The sequence below is a fragment of the Triticum urartu genome, chromosome 2A (assembly GCF_056163025.1).
Source record: "Triticum urartu cultivar PI428250 chromosome 2A, HENAU_Tu73, whole genome shotgun sequence".
Classification (NCBI taxonomy): domain Eukaryota; kingdom Viridiplantae; phylum Streptophyta; class Magnoliopsida; order Poales; family Poaceae; genus Triticum; species Triticum urartu.
In genome coordinates, this window is record NC_141874.1 from 717285789 (window position 1) to 717313037 (window position 27249).

Genomic DNA, 27249 nt, shown 5'->3' on the forward strand with positions numbered 1-27249 from the left:
CGGACCTTAAGCAAGAAATCTCAAATTGTCACCAGCTAGCTAGGCGTAGCTTGCTTGCGTGAGTGCAACGGCGGCAAGGGATTTCCACGAGAGGCAGCAGTTTATAATTTCGATAGTGAAAATGGCATCTCATTAGATTTTCTTGGATCATGTGTATCCACAACAATATTATTATTTATACCTTCTTACTGACATTGTTTTCACAGATTTCAAATGTTGTTTCCAAATAATATTATTATCTGTGTCATCCATTTGTATACCAAAGATTTGTGCTAGCTCAATATCCTCACTTCATAGAAACTTCTTCTTGTTGTAGTGAAAAACAATAAAAGTAGAGGAAGGATATTCGTTGTTGATCGACTAGACATGCTATGGTGTTCTTTTTTTTTTTTTTTGAGGAATTGGCAGTTGTGCTGCCCATATAGTATTAAGCAGGAGAAAAACAACAGAAACAGTACAGAAGAGAGCTTAACAGCAATAACAGCAGGTCATGGGTGAACAGGTACCACATGCCTGGCGAAGTGATAAAGGAAAATACTAATCCGGTTCAGGCTCCGGTTCATTCTCGCAGACCGACACCCAGTGGGAGGACGCAGTAGGTTGTAACATGTCCAACTTGACTTACGGAAATGTCAAAAATCACCTCCAGGCTACTCTGGTTGTACGTTGTGAACATTTTTATATTGTACTGTAGTTTATTTTTATGAAATATTGTAATTGAAAATGGTGAAAGTTTTATAGTATATTTTGAGTCTTTTTATTTTTTATAAATGGTGGTGAATATTTTTATATTTAATTGGAAATGGTGAAAGTTTTATAGTATATTTTAAGTCTTTTTATTTTTTATAAATGGTGGTTGATATTATTATATTATAGTAGTCAAAAAATATTATAGTTACTTTTATGAAAGTAAGAATATTTGGATTCGAAATCCTGACATTTTAAAATATAGTTAGTCTTTTAATTACTTTATTCAATTTTTTTAATTTTATTAAAGTAGTAGTATTATTTTGAGTCTTTGAATAAAATATAAAAAATATAATTACTGATACTATATTTTATTAATTTCTGACATTTTTTAATTTTCTTAAATGTCGACGGTTTTCAACTATATTTTGAGTATTTTTCAGAAATTAGAAATATTGCATTATTTTTATTAAAGTAAGAAATTTAATTATTTTTGTATAATTTGTTTTTTTTGTGTATTGGGCCAAGCCCAAAAGTGGGTTGGAGGGTCGAAACTTGTTGCCAAAAAAGGACACAATCTTCTTTGGGTTGTTGTTACACAATAGGTTGAATACAAAATAGATGCTTTGAAGAAAAAAATACATTCTTGCCAAATTATAGTACATGTGTGCTCTGTGGAGGCTTTCGTATTGAAATTAGAGATCATTTCTTTTCCGAGTGTCCATTTGCTATTTACATGTCAGCAATATCTATTTCTAGATTGGATTCCAATGCAGCAATCAATTCAGGATCAGATCAACTATTTAAAACTCAGTCTCCATTTTAACTTACCTTGGAGCACACTATTCTTATTGCTTGTTCGTTTATTATGTGTCGCTGTAGAAATTTTAAAAATATGCTAAAGTCCAAAAATTGTTTCCTAATTTTTAAAAATGGTTGCCTGTTTATTATTTTTCTAATTTCATAAAAACTTTCCCCCAATCTTAAATATCTAACAGATTTCTAAAATGCTTACGTATTTTCAAAATATTCAAAACTTCAAATTATTCATAAATTTTGGAAAGTGAACATGAATTTGAAAAGGTACATGAAATTTTAAATATGTTAAAAGGGAATAAAAGAAAAAAAACTAAAACCAAGAAGAAAAATGAGAAACCAGCAACAGAAAAAATAACCCGGTCCTAATACTGGTGGGGGAAGAAAGAACAGCCCGGGTGAGCTGGCCTATTACCGCGCGAGGTGTCGAGTTTGTTCCCTCTCCCTTGACCTATATGCAGATTAGGGGTTGCCGTTTGCCATTTTGTTGTATTGCCTATTAACGGAATGGGTTGCGAAACACTTTAATAGCATAATGTACGTCCCCGCTAAAGTTCGATGGGTTTAGACTGGGGAATTTAGAGACAAGAGACTGCTTATTATAGCACGCTTGGGGCGAAGGCAATACTTTGCCAAGTAGATTCAAAAAAACAAATTGCCAAGTTTTTTGAAGTGGAATTTGCCAAGTTTTTACTGCAAGGCACAGTTCCGCCTCACCTACAACACCATCCTAATGGACCAGGCCCAACTAACATGTACAATTATTATTTTATTTTTTTTGTTTCCCCCCTATATTTCTATACATTTCGAAAATTCTCTGAAATATTACATTTGTATATATTTAAGAAGCCGAATTATTTTTGTTGAATAGGAAAAAACATTAATCACACATTTAAAAAAATTCACGTATTGTAAAATATTTGTTTGCATACTTTTCTACAAAAGTTCTTACCATTCAAAATACTGTTCATGACATTTAAACATGTTCACAGATTTTAAAAAATGCATGAAATTTTATAAGGTTAGTATAAATGTCAAAATTTGTTTATGTATTTCAAAATAATTGTTAATGAAATGTAAACATATGTTCAACTAATATTTGAAAAATGTCTGTGACATATAAAAATTGTTCACCATGTATTAAAAATATTTATAATGTATTTATAAAACTTCACCACGTAGTTAAAAAATGTTCAACATGCATTGGTAATACAATGCATATATGAAAGATATTTAATGTATATTCAGAAATGCTCAACATGCAGTAGAAAAACGTTTAATGTCTGAAAAATGTTTAACGTGTATTCAAAGATGTTCAAAATGTTTTCGTCAAATGTTCAATGTGTATCTGAAAATTATTTTAAAATTGTATTCAAAATATAGTTAACATGTGCTCTGCAAAATGTTGAATGTATGTCGTAAAAGATGTTAAGTGTCTACTATGAAAATTTCAAATTGTACTAAGAACATGTTTGTACAATTAAACCGGGTCGCTTAGAAAATTTATGAATTTGAAAAAAATAAAAATAAAAATAAAATACAGAAAAACAAAAAGGAAAATATAAAAAACAAACATAAAATAAATGTTGAACATGCACTTGCAAATGTTCAACATGTATCTGAATAATGTTCAAAGTGTGTACTAAAAATATTCAATATGTATTTACAAAAAGTGAACATGTATATGGAAAATAGAAAAAATGAAATGAAAAAACAAAAGTAAAAAAAATAAAATTGATAAAAACCAGTAGAGAAAAACGTAGCAAAAGGGAAAAGTAAAAAACAGGTATAAAACCAACCGCAAGGTTCCTAAAACCCAGTCCGGCCCTCCGTAGAAGGTTCCTAAAACCACCTAAATGGGCCAGCCCAATCACCAAATGCTACTGGCAAGGGCTTGATACGTCGATACGTTGGTGATATACCTGTGGTAGGATTTGTCTCAAAAAAGAAAAAACCCGTGGTACGATGGTTAGTGGTATCCTCAGCCCACCAGAATTCAAATCCTGGTGCTCGCATTTATTCTGAATTTATTTCAGTATTTTTAGCGATACGCTTTTAGTGGGAGGAGACGTTTTCATCGACTACGAGGCGCCTACGATGACTTCGTAAAATCTCAAGATGACATGCGTGTGTATATGAGCGCTTGCGTCTGTATACTGTGTTCAGAAAAAAGTTAGTGAGATTGCTCACACGCTACAGTTGGAGGCTCGGAGTGTTACAAGTTACGAATGCAATCCTCTGAAATAACTCATGTATTTTATTTCAAACATAGTACAATTGCAGATATTCATAGATACACATACACTTACCTTTATGAATGCACACACATACACTCCGTCCCTATGAGCATCTTTGAGATACCGAGCCAGTACAATATCTTGAGATTGACGAAGTCACAACAGACGTCTTGTAGTCGACGGAAACGTATCCTCTCACCAAACGAACATCACTTGAAAGTCCCAAATAAATCAGGAAAATGCGATAGTGTTAAAAAAATTGTGTACTTCACTGAGCCACCACTGACAACCCAAGTCTCCCACAAGTCCACAACATGTTTTACAATTGTGGCATAGTATGAGGTAGAGAACTGAGCTTTCGGTTGCAACAATATTGCCACTGAATTTGGATGGTCGATAGATTGGCAAAGTATGGATGGCCAAATTGTGACACGTGCCCTCTTTGCAAGAGGGTCCAAGAAAGTGGGACTCACCTCCTCTACAAGTGCCGCTACACGAGAAGGCTATGGTCTTTGGTCATTGACAAATACCACATTCTTGGCCTCGACACAAACACTTGGCCCTTGTTCGACACGGTTGAGACTTGGTGGGCAAGTACTTGCGACAGTGCCACCCCATTCAGACAAGCCAAGGCATCCCTCACCATTCTTGTCTCATGAACTATTTGAAACGAGCGAAACGCGAGAGTGTTCAAGCAGAAGAGCGTGCCACCGACTGCATTGCTTGCCTCCATCACGACTGAGGCTAGCCTCTGGATCATCGCCGGTACAAAAAAACTAGGGTCAATAATATTGCGAGAGTGATTCCCATGCCGTGTGATCCGGTTGCTTGTAACAAACTATATTCTTTCTTATTTAATGGATGAAGCAAAGTTTTTACCTCCGTTTAAAAAAAATTGTCTAATTATAGGATACCGGATATATATGTGCGCACTCTCATCTTGATTTGCCGGTGCTCTTGGGCTCGTTTTGTCTACATCAATGTAAGTTATCTAGATCACTTGGTATTTATACAACTTTGCTTGACTGCTTCGGTAAATTCCAGCATCAACACGAAGCATCCTGCACTACTGCACTAGTGCTTAATTAGTTGTTGGCACCGGTAAGTTCCAGTATATTATTATGCTAGTTTATTCTCCAATGGAACTACTGCACTTTTGAACTGATTTTTACCGCCCATTGATACCCCGCTTGACATCTTGATCAATCTGGTGCCATCCGACAGCTAACTCGAGCTAGTGAACATCATACGTACACGACTAGCTTTCTCTACACAAAGCCACAAACCAGACTGGTATATCTTGTCGAGTTTACCATCACTGATCAACCGTGCATCGATCAGAGTCCAAAGTTGTGTGAGTGTGTGACCATGACGTTGTGTGCATGATAGTTGAAGGGAGAAATTAGCCAGACTAATTCCCAAGTGGTTTGACTAATACGGCAATCCGGCCGGCTCTTTCTGCAACTCATACCATACGATCATCCGAACATCCACCAGTGGAGTATAAAATAGCATAAGATATACCGGAGCTTGTCGTGATCATGCACGCGCCACTAGCGTTGGCATGCGCGACGACGTTGATAGCTGTGGTGGAGCTAAACCTCGTGTTGTTTAACTCTTGGAGGAGTATTTTTATTATACTGTACTAAAAAGGCCAAAAAGTTTGGCGAGTAGAGCATGTGTGCCACGGTAGACACTGCCGTGATCCGTGTTAGGACACTCTATGTCAAGACTTTTCAACCGCCTAATCCTTCTTTGAAACTGCCTAATCCAATAGTATTTTTTTAAAGGGGCGCCTAATCCAAAATTTGATCATAAAGCTTTACTATTCTACTTGGTGTGATTCCACCGATTGACAATGCAAATAATTAAATTACGAAAGGTGGGGTGGAAGTGGAACAAACTACTCCCTCCGTTCTTAAATATTTGTCTTTTTAGAGATTTCAAATGAAATATCACATATGGATGTATATAGACATAATTAGTATAGATTCACTCATTTTACTTCGTATGTAGTCACTTGTTGAAATCTCTAGAAAGACAAATACTTAGAAACGGAGGGAGTAATAAATTTGGAAAACATACCGTTTGTTTCCAAGCAACAAGATCAAAAAAATTCCGTGCAAGGTGGAGAAGTGAAGACTGAAGAATCGAATAAAGAAACAACATTGACGAATGACGACGAGCAGGCCAGATAAAGCCACGAAGTTTGGGAGATCCGCAACCATATATATATGCATCCATTCATGGTTTCCAAAAGCCAAATTAAATAAATGCTTTTCTTTGCTTAGAGCGAAAGTTCCACATCACTGCATACAGTAGTAGTGTTGCTTAAGGCACACATGCTGCCGGCCAAATTTTTTGACCTTGTCAGGCTAGCTGGGTATGGACAGCTGTGGCGCTATTAATTCACACCTGAAGTTGAGACTAAATGGAGGTTTACAGTAGGTCCCTACAAATTGTATCATAATCTCCCCGCAAAAAATTAAAAAAATTGTATCATAATCTATCTAGTGGCAAACACAATACGAATGTTCCATACACAAATGCTAAATGACAAAATAAAATGTAACAGGGTGCAATCCGTAGATACACTTCCTCCCTCTCTCCTCCTCATTTCAAGAGCAGAATAGTGGATAAAATTGTACTCGTAATGAAAACTAACTTAGACTAGTAATATATGCATAGTCTATGTTATTATCTTCATAATGAGTAATAACATAGGATGGGGATCCCCTGACGCGGGCTATCCTACCATTGGATCACTGAACTGCGGGCCCCTCCAAGCATGGGTCCCACCTATCAGAGACAGAAACACAGGGTAAGGTAGGGATAGCTACGTCAGAGGATCCATGTCCAATAACATATGTGTGGTAATATGCAAGCGTTCATTTATTTAGATGCAGACTCATTTTGCCTCAGGCAAACTATCACAATTTTTTTGCAGGTCATCTTCAGGGCGTCCACTTGGATCCGTATGTGGTCGTTACTCAGCCATGTGGACCACAGGGAGCATATGGATTTGGATGCAACCGATGGGAGATGGTTGCACGTGATACTTACAACCGGTTTGAATGACGGTCCAATAATAGGATAGATGTTTAGTCATCTTTCCCTATTTTCGCTGGTTGTGGCAAATTTATTTTTCAGTTTCAAACTACTGTTTAAGACTTTGTTTTGGATCTGGATTTTCAATAAGATGGTTGTGTGCATCAAGAGATACAGAGGCCGGGGGTAATCCTCCTTTTCAAAAAAATGTTACGGTAACATATTATGTTATCACATGCATCACTCTCCTCATTAACTACATGCCACATAAGCAAATTTGTCTTGAGATGCGTTATGTTACTAGCTAAGTTACTCCCACTATGAATAGCCTCACATACCTTAAAAATAACATCGATGCCTAATGGCACATACAAATATAAACTCATGCACTATAGGACCTTAACTTAAGATAGATATTCAGGGGGTACTTACAATAGTCAACGATGGGTGCTATATTTTGCGCTAGAGGGTGTGACCTCATATTTTGGGGGTTAAAATTCAAATTCATGGAACAAATTAAGATATAATAACCTAGATAGATACTAGTGCACTCTAGGTCTTGCACTAAATTATTTATTTGAGGGGGTGGACAATATATATAAACAGAAAAATAATCATGTTGTAATTATACATTGCTTACATAGAATGGAAAACTGGCGATACTCTTTCTGTAGACCATGTGAGGCATCCCAGGTCACTGTGTAGTCTCATTGTGATTTTTCTTTATACCTCGATTTCCACTTAACATAGGCAAAAAACAGAAAAACAAAAAAGTGTGAACATGTACACTACAAAATTGGTAATTCAAACTCTAATCCCTACAATATGTTGAAAATATAATATATGCAACATGCTTTTAAAAATATATATAATTATATTAGAACTCATTAACAAATACAATTTTTTTTAAATAGTTTTAAGATTTCCAACCTAGTGGCTTAAGTATGAAGCTGATCGACCTCGAACTTACTAAATAAATAGTAACACATGTGAGACAACATGATAATGTAAAACCTCATGGACAAAGCTCCAAAGAAAGCGGGCAGCAGTGCAGGCGAAGAAGATGTGGGTCCCAGACTCTGGGACATCACAAAGAGGGCAAAGCCCATCGCCAGCCCCATGTCGCTTGACCATCTCTGTCTCCAATGGGTGGCGATCACGGAGAAGCTGCCATACAAATTTCTTAATCTTCAATGGGAAGGACGCTTTCCACAAGGGTTTGGTCCATGCAAGTACCGGTGCGCGGTATAGAGTACGATATGTCGGCTCGGTCTTAAGACTATAAAAAGTTTCACCAAACCTGAAAAAAGGTGAGAGAAAAAGAAGCGGAATTACTTCATGGACCGCGTTTTGCTGTACAACACATGCATGATAGCTAATCCCATGGCCTACTGTTGTTTAGACTTGCCCACGGATTGTACTATGGGCATGTCGTGCAAATTCGGCTAGACAAGCATCGTCTGTGTAGCAGTGCTCAAAAAGAAGTATGAGTAGTGAAGATCCTCCCACCAGTCAAAGGCATCTTGACAGGCGTCATTCTCCATATGAACATGTAGCTCACAAGACTTGAAGATTTATGTCCGCGCTCAGGCACGAAGGCGGTGGCTGCAGTGACAATGGTGCCTCATCCCCACACTCCGACGCAGAGATGTCCACGATGACCATGGCAATGTCATGTAGAATGAGGACGACATCTCGATGCCAATGTCGACAGGTACGTTGAGGGCGTGTTTGGTTACTCGTAGAACATCCAGTCATGTTGCAGGGACTAAATTTGGCATGTTTGGTTATCTGTGTGTGCGGCTGGGCTTGCATAACACGATCCTCGAAGCAGCCTGGAGCTTGGCTCCGGAGGAACGTCTGAATTGACCATCTCTAGCGAGCCAGCCCCGAGTGAGAGTAGTGAGGGTACGCGGCTTCTGAAATGATTGAGATGGACCTAGAGGGAGTGAATAGGTACAATTACAAATTTTAATTCATAATTATCAAGTTAGGCAATGCAAAATATAACGGCTCTAGTGAGATAAGCAATACAATGTGACGTGTTCAACAAGTTATAGTGAATGCAAGTCCAAGTGGCCAAAATAAACCATATGTAGGGATCTTTTGATCTTTTGCTTCAGAACTGAACTGGAAATGTAAACTATATTTGAAATGGACATGTGGATTTGTAAATGTTATCATATTTCTGGTTTAATCATAAGATATGCGTAGGATCTTTTGAGCAATGTTCAGTTCCTGGCTTCCCTGATACTATAACATTGCGCCTTCGGCTCTCGAGCTCCTTCATCCTTGGTGCATCCGATCTTCACTATGCATTGTTGTTTTCATCAATGAAAGTGCTTGCAACAAAGCATTTCACAAGTTTGTATTTAACTGATCTCTCAAGATATACTTATCAAGATATATGTTGTCATCCTTGATCGTCAACATATGTTCTCGCAAACTTTTGAACTTCAGTGTTAAGAGCCAGATATTTTAACCGTAGAAATTGTAACTGATTTAGTTGTATTTACTTTCACATACTTAATTCTTCATGACTACATGACTCATTAGCACAGGAAATACACGCATGGCTAAAAAAACTCGACCAACCAGGACTAGTCCTTGGTGACATTTTTCCTAAAGAAAGACCAGCACCAACCGAGCATAGGCTGAGCCATGAACACAGCTCAGGGAGCTCTGTGCATTTCATAGCTAGCCAAATGGTCAACGACCAGTCCTCTGGAAATACACACATGGTTATAATTCAGAGTTCACAATTTACAAATGATTTACAGTTTAGTTCCCAAGCTAATAATAGTAACCGCAACACTTCACCACATAAGTAAAAACATCTAGGAATTTTAGATGATTGGATGAACTCTTTTTCCAAGCTGTACAGTCTAGTTCCTTCATCGCCTTTGTTCCCCTTGTATGACTGATCGTTGATAGCATTCTGGTTCACCCTTGTAATCGGAGAATTGAGATGGACCTTTGAGTTATGCACATCTTCAAGTGTTGTCTCCACTTGCCTCATTGTAGGCCTTTCTTCACCTTTTAAACTTAAGCATGCTTCTGCGAGTCTTGCAACCACCTCAGCATCTTGAGCCCCTCATTCCTCAATAATTTGTGAGTCTAGAATATCTAACAAGCGGTTGTCTCTAATAAGTGACACAAAATGTGATGCTAGGATTGTTTCGATGAATGAGAAGAAAAAACCGGTGTCACCTTTGTCAGTAGCTCTGCTAGGATGACACCAAAGCTATAGACGTCACTCTTCTCCGTGAGTCGACTAGTGTAGTAGTATTCAGGATCAAGGTAACCATAAGTTCCTTGGACAGCTGTGAGTATTCCTGTTTCATCTATTGCAATTGACCTTGAAGCTCCAAAATCAGATACTTTTGCTGTTAAAGTGTCAGTAAGTAGTACATTTGCACATTTGATATCTCTATGGTACACTGATATGGAAGCAGCAGAGTGTAGATATGCAATGGCCCTTGCAGTTTCCAGTGCAATGCTCAACCTATCTTTCCATGATAGATGGTTCTAACTTTGGCCATGGAGATAAAAGGCGAGAGTTCCATTTGATATGAACTCATAAACAAGTAGAGGAACTTCTGCCTCGAGGCAGCAGCCAAAGAGCTTCACCACATTCCTATGGTTTGTCTGGGAAAGTATGACAACCTCGTTTATGAACTGGTCGATTTCCCTTTGAACGACAATTTTAGCCTTTTTGTTGGCCACAACATGTTGGTCAGATAAGATGCCTTTATAAACCGTGCCATGGCCACCACCGCCAAGGATGCGATTATGGTCAAATTTGTTGGTTGCTTGCTCTAGCTCTTCCAAGCTGAATATTCTTGTTCTTTCAGCTATATCTTTGCTTGAAGAGATTAACTGTTGGAGGAGCAGTCCATGGTTTTTCTTGAAGAAGTTGTCTTGACTTCTTGACTCTTTGTTGTTTGAGTTTATTGGTGATTTTGGCAACACCCAGAAGTGAAAACAGTAGGCCAAAACCAGCACTAATTGCAATTACGGTGATTAAACCTGTAGAAAAATGAAAATAAGGATCGATAGTACATGATATGTCGTATGAATTTCAAATACTTAGGCTGCTATTTTCAATTGAAAGTTTGAAACTACTGGGCTATACTTTGGTTCAGTTCAGTGGTCGGATGGTTTAGTATTATGAAGCACATAACATTATGTACTTTTTTTCTCTCTTTCTGTTGTCTTCAATTTCTGAATGGTCAACCTATGATGGTTTCAGTATTAGTACATCTCATTTCAAAGCAGAAGAATGCATTACTATTGTTTCTGTAGCCCTAGTACTACACAATGGATAACTACCATAATTCTATGGTCCTTAATTATCACTAAGCAAAGCTCAATATCAAGTGAAATAGTTGTATTTGTACCTGGGAGACTGCTGCTGCTTTTCTTTGCTGAGCATCGATATGTCCCTAGCATATTGATGCATACTCCGTGCTGGCATGGATAAACATCTGGCCGCTGGCACTCATCAATATCTGAAAGGGAGAAAACAGAGTTGAAACAGAGGTGTTGTATACATCAAACAGACATAGCTCTCAAATTTACTTGATGCAAATTCATCGCTTGAATGCGAAGTATTTACAGTCTGTATTTTGCGGACCCGTCAACATGTTGTCCTCGCAAACTTCCAAACTTCTGTGCGACAAATTATATGACAGATATAAATAGTAACTGAATTCATTTTATTTACTGTAACATATTTGTCTCTACATCACCCATCAGCATTCCACGAAATAAAAAGCATAGGAAATACACATATATTTACAATCCAGAGTTCGTAAAATACATTCTGCAGTATGGCACCAGAACTATTAATAATAAATGTACAACATTTTTTCATGCAACTAAAATCATCTTGGAATTTCCGATGATTCGATGAACTCTTTTCCCAAGCTGTATAATCTAGTTCCTTCGCCACCATTGTTCCCCTTCCGTGGCTGGTCTTTTAGAGCACTTTGGCCCACTCGTATTGTCTGAGAATTGTGATCAAACCTTGAGCTATGCACACCTTCAAGTATTGTCTCCACTTGCCTCATTGTAGGTCTTTCTTCCCCTTTTAAGCTTAAGCATGCTTTTGCAAGTCTTGCAACGACCTCAGCATCTTCAACTCCTCCTTCATTAACAATTTGTGTATCTAGAATGTCTGACAGGCGATTGTCGCTCATTAGTGATACAAAATGTGATGCTAGGCTTGTGCCTTCTGATGAATGAGAAGAAAAAACTGGAGTTATCCTTGTCAGTAGTTCTGCTAGGATGACACCAAAGCTGTAAACATCACTCTTCTCCGTGAGTCGGCTAGTGTAGTAGTATTCAGGATCAAGGTAACCATAGGTTCCTTGGATGGCTGTAAGTATTCCAGTCTCATCTATTGCAATCGACCTTGAAGCTCCAAAATCTGATACTTTCGCTGTTAAAGTATCAGTAAGTACTATATTGGCGCATTTGATATCTCTATGATATACTGATATGGAAGCAGCAGAGTGCAGATATGCAATAGCCCTTGCAGTTTCCAGTGCAATCCTTAATCGATCTTTCCATGACAAATGATTATCACTTTGGCCATGGAGATGACACGAGAGAGTTCCATTCGATATGAACTCATAAACTAGTAGAGGAACTTCTGTCTCGAGGCAGCAACCAAAGAGCTTCACCACATTCCTATGGTTTGTCTGTGAAAGTATAACAACCTCATTTAGAAACTGGTCGATTTCCCTCTGCACGACAATATTGGCCTTCTTGATGGCCACGACACGTTGATCAGATAAGATGCCTTTATACACCGTGCCATGCCCACCGCCGCCAAGGATCCGATTATGGTCAAATTTGTTGGTTGCTTGCTCTAGCTCTTCTAAGCTGAAAATCTTCATCTTTTCAGCTATATCTTTGTTCGAAGAGATTAACTGTTGTAGAAGAAGTCCATGGTTTTTCTCAAAGAATTTTTGTCTTAACTTCTTGGCTCTTTGTTTCTTGAGTGTTTTTGTGACTTGGGCAACACCTAGGAGTGAAAACAATAGGCCAAAACCAGCACCAACTGCTATTATGGTAATTAGACCTGCAGAAAGCAAACCTAAGAATGATATAAACATTATATGTTGTGTTCACTTCAAGAAATCAAGCTACTGCGCAAAATCTGTTTCAGACTACTCAACTATAAAAAGTTTTCTCAGGAATATCTACACGACCACTCATATATTGAAAATACTTTATAGTTGTTCTTTTTCTTTCTTCTTGTTATGCATGTCTGAATGATCTACAACCCTACTGATGATTTGAGTTAGCATTAGAGATAACTAACTGCAAACTAAGATTAAGCAGCTAGGTCCTACCAGCAGCAGTATTCAAATAATTAAGTTTCTAGTAAAACTTATCTGTATTTTAGTTCAGGGACAAAAACTGAACTCACAATAGCAGAGCAACAAAACATGAACTTTTCTATTTGTAATTATCACCAACGAAAGCCTTGTATCAAGTGTGTGTTTTTGTACCTGGTAAAGTGATGATTCTTTTCTTTGCTGAGCATCGGTATGTCCCTGGCATATTGATGCAGGTCCCATTGCAGGGATAAACATCTGGTTGTAGGCACTCATTAATATCTGAAGGGGAAAAAACACACTGTTGGAAAGCAGGGGGTTTTATACATCGAATGCAGAAAGCTAAGACAGCACATGCATGTTCTTTCGTAATGTTATAACTACCGCAACTATGTAAGAATGCAGCAGAAAGTACTGGTAACATACCTTGGCACCCATCAGTGATGTAAGGGTTGCCCTCGTATCCTTGAGAACAGTTGCACCGTCTTTTTTCATAATCTCCAAAAACGAAATAGCTATCGCTGTTCAAGCTTAAACATCTAAATTCAGAAGAATTGGGCCCGACAGACAATGGCAACATGTCCTTGTTGCCGATCAAATCCAACCACCACTCCAACACTGCCGGTACACTCTCAACCATGGTTTTCTCATATGAATGGGTGAAGTTGACCATCATCTCATTTTCATTTCTGCTGAACCAGTCCTGATCAACAATGAACACATACACACCTGTGTATGACGAGAAGTCAGGTGTCAACGCAGCAAGTGGTGTAACTTGGATGCCATAGGATGGCAGCTCCCACACGATAGATGCGCGGCAGCGGCCAATACCCGAGCACGATGTACCAGTGAAGTTCTGGTGGTCGTCCAGGCAAGCAGCGGCACAGGTGCTGGCCTGGCTCCCGTCCTGAGTATGGAGCCCGCTCGGATGGCCGAGCTTAGCTACGATGTTGCATCCAATGGCCACAAACCAGTTCCACGCGCTTGATACCGAGAAGGGCCAGGTTACTGCAGGGCCGGACCATGAGCCGTTGAACTCAGAGAAGCTTGATCGCAAAACCTTGCTCCGGATCCGCACCGTGCCATCAGTCAAGGAGATGCCAAGCACTTCCACTCCATCACCCAAGAACAGCCTTGGTGGGTACTGCATCTCGTCACAGGTGAGACCAAAGCCCTCGTGGAAGCAGCCTTTGCTGATGCCGAAAGGGTACGGCACGGTAATGTGGCCGCAGCTTTCGGGGCAGCCGGGCAAGGCTATTGGCCCTGCTGCCAGTGCCACCACCAGGAGCTGAAACACGAGTGCTCCAATGGTGCCAATCGACGCTCGACGGGAAGAAGGGATCGAAATCGTCATCTTGAGCTTACTAGTTGAAAACAGCTATTCTTGTATCTGTTCGAACTCTGAAGCTAACAACGAACATAGGTTCTTAACTACCAGCTGGCTGGTACCCCTTGTCGGTTGATTTCAAAGTCCAATGAGGCAGCTAGTCATGACCCTATTTCAAAGTCCAACGAGGCAACCGAACTGACTAAAGCATGACGGACTGGTTGATATATACTTCCAAGAAAGTTTCAATCAGGATAGGTTCTGTGCAGCGAGACGTCGGCTTGTCGACTATCGCTTGTATGCCATCTTCTCTTCCTTAATGTATAAGGCACGCAACTCTCTTGCGTGTTCTTGAAAAAAAAGGATAGGTTCTGTGTAGGTAAGTGGAAATTTCAAAGCAAAACTAGTCATGTCCCTATTTAAGACACGTGTATCTGTCAAGTTCCAATTCGCTGAGATGGTTGAACTGATTTTTTTTTCCTTTTCAGTTTTGAGATAGCTGAGCACATTTAGCACGTGGTGACTGAACTTTCTAATGTGACATTCTTGTGTTGCAAGAGAACCTGATGCTGAAATTTCTCTTTTAAGAGTTGAGACTATTTTATACGGAGTACATTACTAATCCGCATGGAGCATTTCATCGAACAGATCGCCTGCAAGCCGAAATGAACTAAGAACGGCGACCTGCTCGCCGTTGATTCCGATCCCCATGGAGCAGCAGCCACTTCGGGAAGAATTTAGAAGAGGTGGACTGACCTGCGAGTACACGACCCCTCTGCACAGCTGCGCCGCCGGCCGCCTGCCACTCTGCCAGGCGTCCGCGTGCCCGCACCCCTTCTATCTTGACGACGAGTGGGGATATCCTCGGTATTTCCTATTTGACGCATTTGGCGGAGGTTCGCAGAGGCGAGAGACGCGGAGACTCAGTGGGCCGGCGCCCATTTAGAGGTTAGCGTGGCTATTGAGAACCTTCTAGAAGGTTCCCCGAACTGGTTTTTCTTGTTCCTGTTGTTTTTCGAATCTGGTTTTTTTTGCGGGGAGTTTCGAGGCTGGTTTTCTTTCATGATTTTTCTGTTTCGGTTTTTCCTTTCTGTTTCTTGTTTTCTTGTTATTTTTTCTGTTTCTTTCTTCTTTTATTTTCCTTTTTTGAAAAATTCGCAAATTTATAAAATGTCCAGAATTCAAAATTGTTCCCCAATTTGAAAATATTTTCGGGATTTTCAAAAAAATGATCGTGTTTTCAAAAAAATGTTCACAAATTCTAGAAAATGTTCGTGTTTTAAAAAATGTTCCAAAATTTTTAAAAATATTGCGTATTCAAAATGTTCCTAAAGTTAAAAAATGTCATATTTTCAAAAAAAAGTTCAGAAATTTCATAACAAATTCACTTTTTTCAAGATAATGTTCACAATTTGGAAAATGTTCGCACTTTCAGAACAATTATTGCGCTTTCAAAACAATGTTCGGCTTTTCTGAAAAATGTTTATGCAATCAAAACAATGTTTGCTATTTTCAAAAATGTTCGCATAATTCAAAAAATGTTCAAATTGTTTTAAAAAATCCATGTTTTAAAAATTGTTCCCAAATTTTAAGAAATGTTTGTGTATTCAAAAAAATTGTAAAGTTGAAAAATGTCACATTTTCAAAAGATATTCGTAAATTTCATAACAAATTCACGTTTTTCAACATAATGTTCACAATTTGGAAAATGTTAGTATTTTTGAAAAATGTTTGTGCTTTCAAAACAATGTTCGTCTTTGTGAAAAATATTCGCGCTTTCAAAATAATGTTCATCTTTTCTGAAAAATGTTCGTGCAAACAAAAAAAGTTTGCAATTTTAAAAAATGATCGCACAATACACAAAATATTCATTTTTTTCAAAAATGTTTGTGTCTTCAGAAAAACATTATGCTTTTGAAACATTTCATATATACTATTTCGAAGTTTCCGTGCTTTCAAAAACAACTCGAAATTTGAAGTGTTCGGTTTTAAAAAAATGCAATGGCTACAGTACTCATACAGTGTCGTTTAGCTTGCGTACAGTATGTCCATACGAATAGCTAGTTGTTAAATAGCTGCGCTGCACACAATGTTAGACATCTTGTCATATAGTGTTCTGAACAAAAAAAAAAGAAAAAAGATACAAAACATACCATGTTGTGTTTCACGATGTCTGGATGGTGGGCGACACCATCAGGACTCCACGGCCCTGGCCGCGACCTCCACCAAGTCTGCGACAAGCACGCGCACCTCAATGGACGCCCTCGGCGGCCTTTCCACTTTCTGAGTTTTTCCTCCTTTGCAGCCTTCGCTTTAACAATGTGATATTTCCACGTCGCCATGTTGATCTTCCGGGCGAGGGTGATGCTTGGATCCTCCTGCACCTACACCACCTCCAACTATGGCATGCTAATGTTCGGTTCCACGCGTCAGCAGCGAGAAGGAAGAAGAGAATGGGAGAAAAGGGCGGGAATTGGATGGAGAGTGGCGGGATGGAAGAAGAGTGTGGATTCTGTCGTGGAAACAGGGCGGGCAACTACAAAAGCGCGGACTTCGCCTTCTTTTTGGATGGGCCTTTTGGTTTCGGACGTATGCATGCGGTGAGGATCGGCGTTTGAAATGCCCTAAGAGCGTAGTGATCTAAATAATTATATATATTTTTACGGTGGGAGTAGGTTTTCTTTTTTTAGGATAACTCTCGCTGCTTTATTTATCTAATGAAAGTCTGGGATCTCCTCGGAGACCACATCTAACACAAAGTCTGGTGGCACCATAAGCCAAATTTTACAGAGTTCATCTCCTACTCCTACCTTAGCTAGTTTATGAGCAGCAGAGTTTGCTGACCGTCGTACCCACGAAACCTCCTTCTCGCTGAATCCACGCATCATCTGCTTGATCTCCTCGACACATGGACATGAGGCCGAGAGGTTCTTGTTCGGGTCTGCAAGCATGCTCGCCACCCCCATGCTATCCGTCTCGAGGTGTAATTTCTGAACATTAATCTCACCTGCTAGTTGGACCGCCCTTTTGCACGCCATGAGCTCCGCCGTCTCGGCGTCCACGCGACCGTCAATGAAAGTGCATGCCGCCGCACGGAAGTCTCCTTGGTCACCTCTGATGATGACCCCGCCACCGCCCTTTCCTCCAAGTCTAGACACGGCTCCATCAGCATTAGCTTTTACCCAACCTGGCTCCGGGGCCGCCCATCGCTGCACCTCCCTCATACTCACCGTGGTGGTCTTCCGCTCGTGCGTGGCTGTCCACTCTGCCATGTAGGACATAGTCAATGTCGCAACCTCATGTGCTGCAACAATCCTCTTCCCGTCCTTTGCCCCATTCCGTGCTAGCCACAACCCATAAGCGGCCTGTACCATAGCTTCTCGTTCCTGATCCGAGGCTTCCGCAAACCATCCTAGTAGCCAAGATGCAAGAGCACTAGAGGAGCTAACAGAACACGGTGGGATCGCCACCGCAACTCCTCTCTCCGACGCAAAATTTCCCAGAACAGCTCAGAGTGTGGACACGCCCAGAAGCGATGATAGAGCGTTTCTTCTCGTCCACACGCTGCACAGAAAATGCCGTCCTTTATTTTCCTTCGGTATAGCTCAGCACCCACCGCTAGCCCGTTCCGCATAATTCGCCACATATGAATTTTTGCCTTGTTTGGCGCATTTGTATTCCATAAGGCCATCCATCCCTGGTGATCCTTAACTGAGGACGAAGCCTCATCCTCAAGTGGTAAGCGGATCTCACCGAAAATTGACCTGACTTCGTATAGTTCCAAGCTTGGTAGTCATCCGTCCCTGGTCCACCCACCTTGATTTGCTTGATATCCTCAATATCACTTTGAGTAAACATACTCTGTAGCTTCATGTTGTCCCACTGCCTACCGCATGGAGCTAGCAAATCAGCCACCCGAGTAATCCCATGCATGTACGTCTGACTCAGTGGTCTCATACTTCCTTCCCTAGGAATCCAATTCGCATGGTGGATATTAATTTTCTGTCCATCCCCTATGCGCCATATGGTTCCTTCACGCCGCAAGTCACGCCCATATAGTATGCTCCTAAATGTGTAGGAAGCCCCGGACGGACACGACGCAGACATGATGCTTGCATCTTTATAATATCTAGCTCTGAGCACCCGAGCACATAAAGAAGACGGAACCTGTAATAGCCTCCAGGCTTGTTTAGCTAGCAAGGCTTGATTAAAGGCCTCCGGATCTCTGAACCCGAGGCCCCCATCCCGCTTGGCCATACACATCTTATCCCATGCTATCCAGTGCACTTTCCTTTCACCATTCGCTGCACCCCACCAGAATTTTGAGGAGATCGAAGTCAGTTTCCGGCACATCTTCTTTGTGAGTTGAAAACAGCTCATGGTGTAAGTTGGAGTGGCCTCAAGCACAGATTTTACAAGCACCTCTCTCGCCGCCTTTGACAAACCCTGTCCTTTCCATCCTGAGACCTTGCCCTTTGATGATTCGATAAGATGCTTGAAAGTCCCATCCTTAGAGCACCCCACCACTGTTGGGAGCCCTAGGTATGTAACACCCTCGATGCGACTATAGCTCCCACGTGTCGAGGCACGACTTAGATACATAATCGCATTGAAGGCATATGTCGCAAGTTAGGCAATCTTCACAACATCCCATGTAATATGATAATAAAAGGGGAGATAACATAGTTGGCTTACACTCGCCACGTCAATCAAGTACATTAATAACATTACATCATCCAAACACTCATGGCCCGACTACGCGCCAAATTAAAAGAGAACCCAACATGCGACACGGTCCCAATCACCCCCAACTGAGCACCACTACTGATCATCGGGAAAGGAAACATAGTAACGTTGAGAGTCTTCGTCGAACTCCCACTTGAGCTCGTACGCGTCTGCTAGAGCGGAATCATCGGGCCCTGCATCTGGTGTAATAGTAATCTGTGAGCCACAGAGACTCAGCAATCTCGCACCCTCACAATCAAGACTATTTAAGCTTATAGGAATGGCAAGGTAAAATATGAGTGGAGCTGCAGCAAGCGACTAGCAAATATGGTGGCTAACTTATTCGCAAAAGAGAGCGAGAAGAGGAGGCAAAGCGCGAGCGAGAAAATAGAGAGCAACCTGCGCAAACATTACTCCAACACCGTGTCCACTTCCCGGACTCCGCCAAGAAGAGGCCATCACGGTAACACACTCAGTTGATTCATTTTAATTAATTAGGGTTCAAGTTATCTACAACCGGACATTAACAAATTCCCATCTGCCCATAACCGCGGGCACGGCTTTCAAAAGTTCAAATCCCTGCAGGGGAGTCCCAACTTAGCCCATGACAAGCTCTCACGGTCAACGAAGGAATAGACCTCCTCCCAAGACGTTTCGATCAGACTCGGTATCTTGGTAATTCAAGACACTTCGACAGGTTAAACAAATCTCGATAGGAGCTGCACATATCTCTTTCTCAGGGCACACTCAGATGAGCCAGACGTCGGGTAGGCCAGCCCAGAGTTGCCCCTGGTAGCCCCGGACATCGCTCGGTGGGACCAACACTCAGAGGAGCACTGGCCCGGGGGGGTTAAAATAAGATGACCCTTGAGTCTGCAGAACCCAAGGGAAAGAAAAGGCTAGGTGGCGAATGGTAAGACCAATGTTGGGCATTGCTGGAAAAGCTTTAATCAAGGTGAACTATCAAGGGGTTCCCATTATAACCCAACCGTGTAAGGAACGCAAAATCCGGGAACATAACACCGATATGACGGAAACTAGGGCGGCAAGAGTGGAACAAAACACTAGGCGAGAGGTCGAGCCTTCCACTCTTTACCAAGTATATAGATGCATTAAGATAACATAGCAATATAATGATATCCCAACAAGTAAATAAATGTTCCAACAAGGAACGGCCTCCAATCTTCACCTGCAACTAGCAACGCTATAAGAGGGGCTGAGCAAAGCGGTAACATAGCCAATCAACGGTTTGCTAGGACAATGGTGGGTTAGAGGTTTGATATGGCAATTTGGGAGGCTTGCAAGCAAGTGGTAGGCATCATAGCAATGGCATAGCAAAAGAGCGAGCAGACTAGCATAGCAAAGATAGTAGTGATTTCGAGGGTATGATCATCTTACCTGCACAGTTGTCAGAGTTGACTGGATCCTCGAAAGCAAACTCAACGGGCTCCTCGTTAGCGAACTCGTCTCCCGGATCTACCCAAACAAGACAAACAAGCAACAAGGATACAATCAACCACGTGCAAACTCAAACAACACAATGCAAAGATGATATGCTATGCGGGATGCGATGCGGGATGCAAAATGCAAGATATGACAGGAAATGCAAGAACCTGGCCTCAACTTGGAATTCCAAGTGTGCCACTGTAAAGATGAGATGAAATCGCTTGAAAACGATATAAAGAACGCCGGAATCGGAGTTACGGTTTGAAAATGGCAAGCGATTCAAATATGACACCGGTCTGCGATTTACAGCAAGTAGGCATCTAAATGCAATGAGATGAACATGCTACAGCACCCAAACATGACAACAAAATACATGGCAGGGATGCACACAAGATGCTTAACAAAAGTCTAGCACTGAGCTACGGCCAAATCATCCATTAACAGGTTCAAACAAACATGGAAAAAATGCAAATGGCAAACAGATCTCAGACTTAGTGAAATTAACACTTGTCTGGAATTTCAGATCAGGTAGCCCTCTTCGGAGCAACAAAACTACCTGCTACAGGACCTGAACATGGCAAAGTAAAGCATGGCATGGAGCTACTCAAAGAGCTTAACAAAAGTCCCTTAGTGACCTTGAGCCAAAAAGGATCATAAAATACAATTGCAAGCATGTGAACATAGCAAAAACATAATCAGTTTTCAGACTTAGTGAAAACTGACACATGCTGAAATATAACTCAAGTAGGCATGTTTACGAGCTCGATGCACTCACTACGGTGCAAGTCATGGCAAGACAAGCATACATCCATCAAGAAGGCACAAAATTCAATCTAGAAATGGCAAGAACAATAGCATAGCATGCACGGATCAACTACAACATCACCGACAAAATTGCAAACAAGTTGACAATCTGCCCAGATTCACAAAGTAGCAAAAGTAGAGCTCGATTAACTCAAGCTAGGGTGCTCCATAATTGCAAACAAAGACATGGATGGATAGAGCTCTACAATATTAACAAAACTCCCTTACTGATCATCCTCAAAAGAGGCACGGATCACTAGGAAACAACATGAACATATGGCAACATGAGATAAACAATCCCAGGACTTAGTGAAAAACTAAGTCCCTGAAAACAGATTTACCGAGTGCCTCACTTTGCAAGCTTGCACTAGTCACCTCACACATCATAAAAATACATGGGTTGGACCTCTGGAAAGATGACAAAACCCTTAACAAAACACATGTAGAACTCACGGGCATATCATGCACACAATAATCATGGCAAAAATGACAAAAGTGCTAAATGGAGTAACAGATCTGACAATTAACTCAAATAGCCCTCTTCTAACAGCATTTCGGGCATCAAGATGAGCTCCAATGAAAATGATGCAATGGAATGAAATGATGTGCTCTCTGAGATGAACATTTTGATATGCTATATGCATGAATCGGAGCTACGGATGCAAACTTACGGAGCTACGAACATGTGCATATTGATCGGAATCTCTGGGACTTGGAGAAAATTCAACCTCCGGATTAGGGTTTACTGTTCATCCCGATCTAGATCTCGCGCACGCATTGTTCACGGCAGCGGACCCGAGGTCGGCAAGGACGGAGGAGGCGGCGGCCGACGTCGGCGAGGCGGGAGGAGGCGATGGCCGGGGCGGCTCGCGGCGGGCGGAGGAGGGCTCGGCGGACAGCGGCGGTCGCCGGGCGACGGGGCGGCGCGCACCGGACGGCGGGGCGGCGCCGGGCGGAGGCGGCGGCGTGCTCCGGGCGGGCGGCGTCGGGCGGCGGAGCGGCGGGCTTCGGCGCCGGCGTCGGGAGCGAGGAGGCGCGGGGCTTCGGGCGGCGGCGCGCGGTGGCTTCGGGCCTCGGGGGCCGGCTGCGGGCCTCCCGCGCCGGCGCGGTGGGCGGCGGCGCAGGGCCACGTGGCGGCGCGCGATAGGGCGCGGGCGGCGGCGGCGGTTTTGTCCGGCCCAGACGGACAATGTCCGGTGCGGCGCGGTGGATTTCTAGGGTTTCGGGGGAGAAGAAGACCCGGATCTCGGGGGGTGTTTAAATAGGCATAGAGGGAGCTAGGAGAGTCCAAATGAGGTGCGATTTTCGGCCACGCGATCGTGATCGAACGCTCTAGATGATGGAGCAGAGTTTGGTGGGTTTTGGGCTAAATTGGAGGGGTGTTGGGCTGCAACACACACGAGGTCTTTTCGGTCCCTCGGTTAACCGTTGGAGTATCAAACAAAGTCCAAATGATACGAAACTTGACAGGCGGTCTACCGGTAGTAAACCAAGGCCGCTTGGCAAGTCCCGGTCCAATCCGGAAATGTTTAATCCCCACACATGAAAGAAAGGTAGAAATGACCATCGGAGGAGAACGAAGCGCCGGAATGCAAAACGGACAACGGGAAAAATGCTCGAATGCCTGAGACGAGCACGTATGCAATGGAATGCACATGATGACATGATATGAGATGCATGACAACGATAACAACACACGGAGACAAAACCCGAACCCGAGGAAATAAATATAACTTAACGCCGGAAACGGTAAGAGTTGGAGTACAAATAGGGAAAGTTATATCTGGGGTGTTACAACACTCCACCACTACGAAAAGATCTCGTCCCGAGATCTAGGTCTGAAAGAACGCCGGGTACTCAGAACGGAGGTGATCCTCGCGTTCCCAGGTAGCTTCACGGTTGCAATGGTGTGACCACTTGACTTTGAGAAATTTGATTGACTTGTTGCGAGTCTTACGTTCAGTCTCTTCAAGAATAGCAACTGGGTGCTCACGATAAGAGAGATCTTCTTGGAGCTCAATGTCCTCGAAGTTGACGGTGCGGTCAGGAGTCTTGAAGCACTTTCAAAGCTGAGAGACATGGAACACGTCATGAACATTTGCAAAGTTTGAAGGAAGCTCGAGTTGATAGGCGAGGTCGCCTCTCTTGCTGACAATCTTGAAAGGTCCCACTTATCTAGGGGCAAGCTTCTCTTTGATACCGAAGCGACGAGTACCTTTCATAGGAGAGACGCGGAGGTAAACATGATCTCCGATCTCGAAAGCCAAATCACGGTGCTTACTATCATAGTAGATCTTCTGGCGGGATTGGGCTGCTTTGAGGTTATCACGAATGACTTTGCACATTTCTTTTGCCTCTGTGATTAAGTCATTACCCAAAAGCTGACGTTCACTGGTTTCAGACCAGTTGAGAGGGGTACGGCACTTCCTGCCATACAGAATTTCAAAAGGGGCCTTGCCCGAACTTGCTTGAAAACTGTTGTTGTAGGAGAATTCAGCATAAGGAAGACAATCCTCCCACTTCATGCCGAAGGAGATCACACACGCCCTGAGCATATCTTCAAGAATCTGGTTGACACGCTCGACTTGACCGCTAGTTTGAGGATGGAAAGCTGTGCTGAAGCGGATGTTCGTGCCCATGGCCTTCTGAAAAGAATCCAAAACTTCGAGGTAAAGATGCTGCCACGGTCTGAAGAGATCACTTGAGGAATACCGTGCAGAGAGACAATTCGAGAGGTATAGAGTTCCGTCAATTGAGCTGCAGTGATCGACTCTTTGATAGGCAGAAAATGAGCCACTTTGGTGAGTTTGTCGATGACAACGAATATAGCATCATTGCCACGCTTGGACTTTGGAAACCCAGTCACGAAGTCCATTTCAATGTGGTCAAACTTCCATTCTGGAATGGCAAGAGGTTGGAGGAGACCAACTAGCCTTTGGTGTTCTGCCTTCACTCTTCTGCAGACATCACATTCATTCACGAATTGAGCGATCTCACGCTTCATTCGAGTCCACCAATAAGCTTGCTTGAGGTCCTGATACATCTTCGTGCTCCCAGGGTGGATGGAGAGGAGAGAATTGTGAGCCTCGTTCATGATCACTTTACGGATGTCACCTTTGGGCACAACAATATGATCCTCGAAGAAGAGAGTGTCCTTGTCATCAAGGCGGTAGCACTTGTACTTGGACTGGCTCTTGGCAATCCCAATCTTCACCTTTTTCACCATAGCATCAAGAAGCTGGGCTTGGCGAATCTGGCCTTCCAAGGTAGGAGAGACTTGAAGGTTGGCGAGGAAACCTTGAGGAACAACTTGCAGATTAAGTTTACGGAAAGCTTCACAAAGCTCGGGTTGATAAGTCTTGAGAATCAGACTGTTGCAGTAAGCCTTCCTGCTCAAAGCGTCAGCAATCACATTGGCCTTACCTGGAGTATACTCAATACTCGGATTATACTCTTGAATCATTTCGACCCATCGAGTTTGCCTGAGGTTGAGATTAGGCTGAGTGAAGATGTACTTGAGACTCTTGTGATTAGTGAAAATGTCCACTTTTCTTCCCAATAGAAGATGTCTCCAAGTCAAAAGAGCATGCACAACTGCCGCCAACTCGAGATCATGAGTAGGGTAGTTCTTCTCATTAGGCTTCAACTAGCGAGATGTATAAGCAACAACTTTCTTCTCTTGCATCAATACTGCGCCAAGACCTTGGAGAGAGGCATCACAAAAGACCTCGTACGGCTTGGATTCATCAGGCGGAGTGAGAACTGGAGCAGTGATCAACTTCTCTTTCAAAGTGTTGAAAGCAATGTCACACTCCGGAGACCAAACGTACTTGACGTGCTTCTGAAGAAGATTTGAGAGAGGCTTCGCGATCTTAGAAAAGTTTTCAACGAATCTTTGGCAATAGCTTGCAAGACCGAGGAAGCTACGGAGTTGCTTCACGTTCTGAGGAGGTTCCCAATTCACAATTGCAGACACCTTCTCAGGATTCACGGCAATGCCCTTGGCAGAGATGATATGACCAAGATAAAGAACCTCATCGAGCCAGAATTCACACTTGGAGAACTTGGCGTAGAACTGATGTTCCCTGAGCTTATCAAGAACCAAACGCAAGTGCTTGGCATGATCTTCCTTGTTCTTCGAGAAAACCAGAATGTCGTCGAGATAGACCAAAACGAAGTCATTGGTGTAGGCGTTGAAGATGAAATTCATCATGCGTGAGAATGTCGGAGGAGCGTTGGCAAGGCCAAAAGACATGACAGTGTATTCATATGAACCAAAGCTTGTTCTGAATGCTGTCTTGGGAATATCTTGCTCACGAACGCGAATCTGGTGATAACCCATGCGGAGATCAAGCTTGGAGAATACTTGGGCACCTTTGAGTTGTTCGAACAGCTCATTGATGTTGGGAAGTGGGTATTTGTTCTTGATGGTCTTCTTGTTCACTGGACGGTAATCAACACAAAGTCAGTCCGTTCCATCCTTCTTCTTCACAAAAAGAACACCACAACCCCACGGAGAAGAACTAGGCCGAATGAGACCCATTTTCTCTTGAATATCGAGTTGCTTCTTCAGCTCCTTCAACTCTTCAGGTCCGAGCTTGTAAGGACGTTTGCACACAGGTTCCGTGCCAGGCTCAAGATCAATAACGAATTCAACTGGCCGGTGCGGAGGCATTCCTGGAAGCTCTTCTGGAAAGACGTCTTGATATTCGCAAACGACTAGAATTTGCAAGATAGCGTCCAATTAACCCTTCTCATTGAGAGAAAACAGATGGATGGTATTATCCCGAGCGGCAAAGACAATTACATCCTCAGACGAATGAGTCAATTGAATCTGCTTGGCTGCACAATCGAGATGTGCCTTGTGCTTAGAAAGCCAATCCATCCCGAGAATAAGATCAATATCCGAGTTACCAAGAACCACCGGAGAAGAGAGAAACTTGTAATCGCCCAAAGTGATAGAAACATCTGGGGCAATAGCGCTTGCATTCATGAATTTACCCGGAGAAACAACAGATAATTGTCTAGGCAAATCTTGCAAAGGCAACTCATGCTTAGAAACAAATGGCCTCGAGATGAAACAATGCGATGCACCAATGTCAAAAAGAACTTTTGCAGGAATATCATTAACAGGAAGGTTACCCATGATCACATCTGGTGATTCCTCTGCCTGAGCTGCATTCATCAAATTGACCTTGGCAGACTTGGGGTTATACTTGACCACAGCTGTACTTGCCGATCTGACAGGAGGAGGAGGAGGAAGACGCCTCTGGTTGAAACACTTGTTGGCATAGTGACCCTTCTGTTGACACTTGTTGCACGTGACCTCAGAAAGCGGACGGTGATACGGAGCACTCGATCTTGGAGCTTGAGACGAAGTCTTGTTCTGAAAGCCAGGGTTGGGTGGGTGGGAAGAACCACTGCCACCTTTGCTCTTCTGCTGATATGGCCGACGGAACGGAGGAGGAGGAAGCCAAAACTTCTGCTGCTTGGCCACTTGAGTAGAGGAAGAAGGAGTAACATCTCTGACTCGCTTCTTGGAAGCATCACACCTCAACTGAGCAGCCTCTTGCTTCAGTGCCATGTTGTAGAACTCATCGTATCTCAAGGGCTCAAAGAGAACAAGAGCGAGCTGGATATCTTCTTTGAGACCACCCCTGAACTGGTATATCATGCTCTTCTCATCCGGGACGTCCTGCTTGGCAAAGCGGGCGAGCTTCTGAAACAACTTGTTGTAGTCATAGACATACAAAGAGCCTTGCTTCAGGTTGCGGAATTCCTCATGCTTGCTTTCAACCACGCTCTGGGGAAT

At 42.5% G+C, this 27249-nt stretch overlaps 2 protein-coding genes and 1 pseudogene across 5 annotated transcripts; all 3 read right to left on the reverse strand.

The window, feature by feature from the left end:
- Window positions 1–9508: 9508 nt before the first annotated feature.
- On the reverse strand, window positions 9509–11434 carry LOC125538107 (putative wall-associated receptor kinase-like 11 pseudogene; annotated as a pseudogene).
- A 114-nt stretch (window positions 11435–11548) lies between these two features.
- LOC125540017 (putative wall-associated receptor kinase-like 11) lies at window positions 11549–15360 on the reverse strand. 4 transcript variants are annotated; one of them, XM_087545107.1, is made up of 3 exons: window positions 13562–15360; window positions 13310–13393; window positions 11549–12876 (listed from the first exon to the last, which is right to left on the reverse strand). In XM_087545107.1, the coding sequence occupies exons 1-3, from the start codon at window positions 14487–14489 to the stop codon at window positions 11675–11677; spliced, it is 2214 nt and encodes a 737-aa protein (XP_087401233.1). In that variant the 5' UTR covers window positions 14490–15360; the 3' UTR covers window positions 11549–11674. The 4 variants fall into 4 exon arrangements, with proteins under 4 accessions (XP_087401233.1, XP_087401232.1, XP_048559541.2 ...); XM_087545106.1 differs by having other exon boundaries at window positions 11549–12891; XM_048703584.2 differs by having other exon boundaries at window positions 13310–13417.
- A 1816-nt stretch (window positions 15361–17176) lies between these two features.
- LOC147987091 (uncharacterized) lies at window positions 17177–17836 on the reverse strand. The gene has a single exon (XM_087542275.1). It carries the CDS (start codon window positions 17834–17836, stop codon window positions 17177–17179), a length of 660 nt encoding a protein of 219 aa, XP_087398401.1.
- Window positions 17837–27249: the final 9413 nt, after the last annotated feature.

What these genes read in the sequence shown, in the direction of transcription:
- LOC125540017 (XM_048703583.2), bottom strand. Translation starts at nt 14,489, where the DNA reads ATGACGATTTCGATCCCTTCTTCCCGTCGAGCGTCGATTGGCACCATT. An exon ending in CATCACTGATGGGTGCCAAG is followed by an intron (nt 13,418 to 13,561) that starts GTATGTTACCAG and finishes TTTCCCCTTCAG; the next exon opens with ATATTAATGAGTGCCTACAA. An exon ending in AAGAATCATCACTTTACCAG is followed by an intron (nt 12,892 to 13,309) that starts GTACAAAAACAC and finishes TATCATTCTTAG; the next exon opens with GTTTGCTTTCTGCAGGTCTA.
- LOC147987091 (XM_087542275.1), bottom strand. Translation starts at nt 17,836, where the DNA reads ATGGTACAGGCCGCTTATGGGTTGTGGCTAGCACGGAATGGGGCAAAG.